This window comes from Pinus tabuliformis, chromosome 3_2 (genome assembly GCF_031772625.1).
Source record: "Pinus tabuliformis cultivar Carrire ecotype Pingquan chromosome 3_2, CPIR1, whole genome shotgun sequence".
In the NCBI taxonomy this organism is placed as follows: domain Eukaryota; kingdom Viridiplantae; phylum Streptophyta; class Pinopsida; order Pinales; family Pinaceae; genus Pinus; species Pinus tabuliformis.
The window spans coordinates 447,108,261-447,115,097 of record NC_142302.1 but is presented as its reverse complement, the minus strand read 5'-3'; the positions used below and the strand labels follow the sequence as shown (position 1 = coordinate 447,115,097).

At 35.7% G+C, this 6,837-nt stretch overlaps 1 protein-coding gene across 6 annotated transcripts; it reads left to right on the top strand.

Annotated features, from left to right (window-relative positions):
- Nucleotides 1–393: 393 nt before the first annotated feature.
- On the top strand, nucleotides 394–3,411 carry LOC149181224 (protein transport protein Sec61 subunit alpha-like). Of its 6 annotated transcripts, none has more exons than XM_089416514.1 (5): nucleotides 394–568; nucleotides 921–1,164; nucleotides 1,870–2,254; nucleotides 2,590–2,740; nucleotides 2,813–3,411. In XM_089416514.1, exons 3-5 carry the CDS (start codon nucleotides 1,905–1,907, stop codon nucleotides 2,984–2,986), a joined length of 675 nt encoding a protein of 224 aa, XP_089272640.1. In that variant the 5' UTR covers nucleotides 394–568; nucleotides 921–1,164; nucleotides 1,870–1,904; the 3' UTR covers nucleotides 2,987–3,411. The 6 variants fall into 6 exon arrangements, with proteins under 6 accessions (XP_089272640.1, XP_089272639.1, XP_089272637.1 ...); XM_089416513.1 differs by having other exon boundaries at nucleotides 396–568; nucleotides 873–1,164; XM_089416511.1 differs by lacking the exon at nucleotides 394–568 and having other exon boundaries at nucleotides 575–1,164; nucleotides 2,813–3,028; nucleotides 3,121–3,411.
- Nucleotides 3,412–6,837: the final 3,426 nt, after the last annotated feature.

Below are 6,837 nucleotides of genomic sequence, written 5' to 3'. Positions count from 1 at the left end.
AGTCCCTGCCTGGGACTAATAGCGATCGATTCAGCGTTGACGGCGTATTAATCCTCTGTTTGACCAAAAATATTGATGTGCATCACAATTTTAACCAAAGTTTTCATATTAAAAAATAATATAAAATTTATTTTGTAATTGCTGATTGGCCAACAAAGTTGAGGGTCTTATTGCGGGCTTCGCAGGTTTCAAGACGGGTAAAAGTAAGATATCCTAAGTTTTTGGTACCTCTTCTGCGTGTCCTTGCGGCAAACTTTTCTGATATCCAAAGTTTTCAAGTGCAAAAGATATTCAACTTTTCTGCTATCCAAGGTTTTCTCGTGCAAATTTTTTTTATATCCAAACTAAATATTCTGGTGCAAAAGATTTTTATATCCAAACTAAATATAATTCACTGAAGATTTTTATATCCAAACTACATATAATTCACTGACACGAACTTCAGAGAGAATTTACTGCCACATGGCTATCTGCATGCGGAAGCTCTAGTGGGCTTTCTGCATGCGGCAGCTCTGGTGCTATCTGTAGGCGAGCAAGTTGATTTCTCATTATGAGTCATTGTTCTCAGGTAGGCCGCGCCCTTTTTTTGGAACTGGTTTCTTTTATAAGCGAGGTACTTCGATAATATGACATATAATCTCTAGGTTCTGGACCAGGGTTTCGACCATGAGGCCAAGACTGTGTTCTGAGTTTTCTCGCAATTGCTAGAGTTGGAATGTCAAAGGTTTCATTATCTGTTTTTAGTTCAGCCTCCTCCATGGCGGTTGCCAAAAAATATTCTAATAGTTTGTTACAGTTTGTTGTAAAATAGTTTGATGCGTGTCCAATATTACAATTTGTTGTAAAATTGTTTGACGTGTTTCTGTGTTTAGCGTTGTTGGGTTGGAGCGGAAATCTTAATTTTTATTACTTGGCGGAAGGCAGGACAGACAGAATTCTCTGCACCTGGGCTCCCTACAAGTCGGAAACCCTTGGCCTGCGCATCCATGTTTGGTTTCGATCGATGGTTCTGCCCTTAACATTTCAGGTTTTTAAGGGGTTTCACGCTTAATTCTGAACGTATAGGGGTTTTAGGAGTGTTTACGCTTAATTTTAAGGCGAAATCAGTGCAGATCGGCGATCTCCGGCAGCAGATCTGGAGTTTTTTGGAGCTATATTTGTAAGGTATGTACGTGCCCTTATTTTTTCTGCCCTGTTTTTCACGAATTATAAATTATATTCAATTTCCTGATTCGACATTAAAAGATTATCGCGGAAGTCCCCTGGCGTGTGCAATTTGAGCCCTCTCAAATCATTAGTCTGTAGCTTCTTTGAATATCCAATGTCCCCTGAGTTGTGTCTGTTTTTGAAGTTCACTTATTGAGTAGTATAAACTAGTTGTTAACCTGATTGGTGTGTTTTGAGTCTTTGGAAACATGAGCTTTAAGGTTTTCATTTGAAAAATTTTCTGCAAAATTCTCAGGGTTTCATCCTTTTTTTTGGTTTTTTCGCGTGAATAACAGCTTCGTTTCTAGTTTGTTTTTCCTGTCTGTTTAAGTCTACGTTGACGACCTTTGGTTACAAATCCACGAGTAAGGGGTATCTATTTCATAAAACCACAAGACTTGCACTTCATTTGCAAATTGGGAATGTTAACACATCAGCATGTTCATTGGGAGATTGAACCCAGGTCACTGCGTAAGGCACACTTGATTTACCTATTGACTACAGCCCACATGACCTCCAGCTGTTTGAGTTATCTCGTTTTATCAATACTGCCATGGTTGTTGAATGTAGTCTCGTTGTTGTTATAGTGCATTATTATGTTGGCATTTTTGAGAGGGATTTGTCATCTCAAGGTAACAATAGACTGTTATTGCGTGTCAGCAGCTTGATATCTTGGGTTTCTCTTCCGAGAAGAAAAAATGCCAAGTGGTGGCGGGTTTCGGGTGCTTCATCTAGTGAGGCCGTTTCTGTCCATCTTGCCCGAGGTCCAGACAGCTGAAAGAAAAGTGCCCTTCAGAGAGAAGGTTCTGTACACTGTAATCTCGCTTTTTATCTTTTTAGTATGCAGTCAGTTGCCCCTATATGGCATACATTCAGCAACTGGGGCGGATCCATTCTACTGGATGCGTGTAATTCTGGCTTCTAATCGTGGAACTGTTATGGAGCTTGGTATTACCCCAATCGTTACTTCGGGCCTAGTAATGCAGCTTTTGGCAGGATCCAAGATAATTGAGTTGGATAACAGTGTTCGTGAAGATCGGGCTCTTCTGTAAGTATTGTGGCCATTTTTTGTTATAAGACAGTTGATTTTGAGTTCTCTTATGATCTGCAAATTTTGTTGTTCTCGCTAGCCTCCAAATAGAGCGTTTTTGAGTGACTTGCGTGGTTCGTTGGAAATATCGATCCATATTTTCCACGATTTGCAATGAGGTCTTCGAATAATGTGTTATTTTTCCTTATGATGAGGCTTTGTTATGACGTAACATTGCAGTCCATATTATTCGTTGTTGCCATTTCATAAGATATTATATCGAATACAAAAGATTTCTTTCTTTTCTTTCCTTTGCACATTTCAACTCTTAGCGTCTGGTTGTTTTGATGTAGTAATGGGGCTCAGAAGTTACTCGGTGTCCTCATCACGATAGGTGAGGCAGTTGCATACGTGCTGTCTGGAATGTATGGTGACATCCGGGACCTCGGAGCTGGCAATGCCATCCTCATTATTGTCCAGCTCTTTTTCGCTGGTATAATTGTGGTAATATTGGATGATCCAGTGCTGTTAGTTTCCTTCAAACAAGTATCAATTACTAATTGTTGTCATGAATAGGTTTTCACGAAAGGATATGACAAGGGTGTTGTTGTCCTGATGGCTTCAAGAGCATCCAGAACAGAGAATCAAGATGCCATTGATGCGGCAATTGTTGGGATGCTCGCGGATACTAACGAGTTCATACAGTTATTGACAAGTTTGCTGCTCTCTTGCAGTTGCATATCATGTTAATAATATGACTTCTTTTGCTTTATCCTGGCCTGAACCTTCCCAGTAAGTTCTTCTTCTTGATTATGTATATCTTTAATTAGTGTTTGATTCCATATCCCTCCTGATTTTGACTAATCATTGCAGAGCATAAGTAGGTAAACGGAGTTTGTATGAGCCGCACAAAATGATAGAGAATGAATGAGCTGAAGATTTCGAATGCTTGCTTCTAACCGTGCATCAAAATTATGACCGTGCTAGAAAGCACAAATGTGGAATGACTGATAGGAATTGCTGTTGCTCATGCAACTGATGCAGCAAGAAGTGCTTTGGACATAGTCCAGTCAAGAAACTGGCCCCATAGCTATTTTGTTACTATGTAATATTGACTTATATGAATTACTAATTTTTCAGTCAAGATTGAACAGAACAGAATGTTTATTAAGGCTGAATTCAATGAACAGAACATAATGTTTATTAAGGCTGAATTCAATAAATGATTTTGTGCATTAATATTTGCATTCACTGTTCCAAGTTTTGTAATTCCCTGCAGACCCCAGCAGGGACCACTGCCACGACAGTGGCTCCTTGTTATTCAAGTTAATAATATCTTTTGTTGGAAGATGTGGATTTGTTAATGAAACCAAGCCTTTATTATTCAAGTTACCAATATCTATGTTTAAAGTAAACGAGTAAAATGGAAATCAAGTCTCAAGCCAAGGAAAATATGGTTAAAAACAACTTTGGATATCTTGTGTTAAAGTTTGAGGTTTGATTGGTTAATAAGTATTATTTTATCTAGGAGGTAAGAGAAAATGCTAAAGTTTTCTAATTGTGAGTTGGTAATGAATGTGTATGATATGGAAGATCTCATAACTAAAGCATGCTTTTTTTTTTTTTAAATATTTTTGCAAAGTATATCAAAGCTGGTATAGAGATTTTTTATTTAAGAATTCTATTGGGAAGAAAGTTATTGACATTTTTGTTTTCCTTTTCCATGTTTTGAGTCATAATGTGTTTTATACTCTCTTATGATATAATTCAACACTTTTGACTTGATTTTCACTTTTTTCTCAAATACTACTATCAAGTATAGTATTATCTACTCCCATGTTATTAAAGTAGAGTTTAATTTATGCTTATTTATAATTTTTAGCAGTTGACATATTTTTGTTGTTGAAATTTTTTCCATTAAATTCAAAGTTGCAACAAAAGGAATCAAAGATAGGGTTCATTTAAGTGGCGCTTATAGCGTGACCATTCCAAAAATATTAGTTGGACATATAGATATATTTAGGATGTATATATTTATTCAAGATGCATATCCATAAAATGGGCTACAAGCTTGACATCATGTAATGAATTATATGAATTACTCATTCTTTCTTCATTAGGCTATGTAAAATTCATAGTCATCTAAATAAAGCCATTTACCATATCATAGTGAATTTTATGTTTTTAAGATGATGTTGATGTAATTTTTTTAGATCAAATGAGAGTTAAAAAAGAGCCATAAAATTTTCAATGTTAATGTTAATAAATATTTAAGGTTTTTTTGTAGTCCTATGTGGCCGATTCATTTTCTAAGTTTATTTTAAAGTTGATTGTTGATCCAGTTTAATATGAAACATATAGATCTTCAAGGAATGCATACTTACAAGCTAGTGCTAATCACCGGGGTTGACAAACTTTTTCTCAATATCATCTTCTTCTTGTATATGCTTGTAAAAGTTATTTTAGGTAAGTCCATTCTTTAGAGTAGTGACAACTACTACATATCATCATTACATTCTGAGAGTAGGGGCCATCACGACATTGGATACTTCTCCAACAACTCCATCTCCAAATCCTAATGTCTTCTATAAGGCTTTGTAATAAAGAATGTTATTGCTTGTCCTGACAAAAAACAAAAGATTCATTCTTGCAGTTAAATTATACTTAAAGATCGAAATTATTGTTTGATTGAAATATATATGGACCATTGCATATTATGATCATATTTACTATCACAATAATAACAAAATAATGTGTAGAAAGATGACTCATTTCATTATTGATAGTTTTTAGACATATTAAATAAGGACATGAATTTTTCTATTTTTTATTTGAAAAGTGTTTGGGATTGCTCATATTCTCCTTCGCTCCCCTTACGGAAGATGGATTTTTTGTTCCACTAATCATATAAACACAATGCCAATTAATGTAATGATGATTTGATGTTATCATGCAATCAATAGAGAGAGATCATGTGAATGAACAATTTGAAAACTTATTTATTTAATCATTAATATATTCACCATTTCCAAGAATTTCTTACTACAAATCAACCATCCAAAAGGTTAAACGAAGATACCACAAATGGTGCAACCAAATAATATCCATATGAGTTATTAAGAAGTCAAATTAACATGCTATGCAAGAGTTGGGGATGTATGGGAAACATAGTAAGAGATGAAATGCCAATGTCTATAAAATGAGGACAACAATCTCAAGTAATGGTTGATCTCACAAGAAGAATGTAAAAGTGTAAAAAATAATTTTTTTCTCGCCATTCCATTATGTTTTTGATAAGATGATGAGGACATTAGCCTTTTATTTAAAATATGGATAATTCAGTCCACTTGCACTTTTATATCTTGAAAGTCTTAACATTGTATATAAATAGTCTTTCTCTGTTGCATTTGAGCCACATTTTTCTCATTTTAGTATTCATTTCATCCTTCAATATTATATTTCCTAATGCGAAGAAAAAGAGAAAGGAGGATATGGTAGTAACGTTAATGGAGATCATGGTGGATGAGCAATAGCTACCCACAACAAATCATGCAAACAAAAAGGTTTTTATCACCTTGGAGAAGGAACAACTTGATCAATGCCAAGAAAGCAAGCCATAGATGCGTTTAAGGAAGAAGAACCCAATTTATCACACCTTAATGGCGCTACCTCCAATAATGGCCTAAACCATATCAAAGGTATCTAGTGTAACCCCTATACCTCCATGTCCAAAGTTCACCCTTGGCACCAAGGATAAGAGAGAATTCACTTCCAAAGTTTCATTTTGACATTGTGCAAAGGGTAGAAAACATGGGCATTAGGGCTAGTGCAAGAGTCCAAACCCAAATTGAGAAGGATAATGCTTGTTCCTCTCCAAAACCTATATCTTGGACTATTATCCCTCAGGCTATAGGGGTAACCATAAGAGAATTTTTTTCTCCTTTGATGCACGTGTAGATCCAGATTTATGTGGACCTAGTGGGTCCAAATATAATAGCCATTTCATAGCCTCACATTTGATATCATCTATCATCTCATGCTTCAGCTACTACAAATTTTCTCATCTCATACCTAGCTCCTACATATAATGGGTTGTCACCCTTTCATAAGTGGTATGCTTACTTAATATTTCATCCAAAAGTGATAACAATATATGTATTAGGCATTAATTATTGAATATGAAGCTAAATTGGATGATGGATCATGATACTTTTGATGGATATCACTTGCCTTATTTATCCTTGGTGGTCATCAATTCCCTCCGGTCAAGCATAACCACCCTAGGGATTTTCTTTCCTTATATTGGAGGGGCACAAATAAGAGGCCTAGATAGAGATGGTGTGTCCATATCCTTCTATACTTAACACTTTCCATTCATCTCATTCTCCATTCTCCTTATTTTTTATTTGGTTATTGCTAGTCGCTCATACTGATCCCCTATTTTCCTCATCCCATGAGAACAAGGAGCTTGGGAATGCCCAAAGGTTGATGCTACACTAAGAAAGAACAAAAGAGACTATGTCCAATGTTAAAATGAAAAATAAAGGCAAGAGATGAATCCTGGAGTCAAAAGCCAAGTTATCTTGATCGATACCCCTTCA

Bases quoted from the DNA above. Each gene is read 5' to 3' on its own strand.
- LOC149181224 (XM_089416514.1), top strand. From the start codon at position 1,905: ATGCCAAGTGGTGGCGGGTTTCGGGTGCTTCATCTAGTGAGGCCGTTT. The intron at 2,255-2,589 runs GTAAGTATTGTG...GTTTTGATGTAG, and splicing joins CGTGAAGATCGGGCTCTTCT to TAATGGGGCTCAGAAGTTAC. The intron at 2,741-2,812 runs GTAATATTGGAT...TGTCATGAATAG, and splicing joins TTTTCGCTGGTATAATTGTG to GTTTTCACGAAAGGATATGA.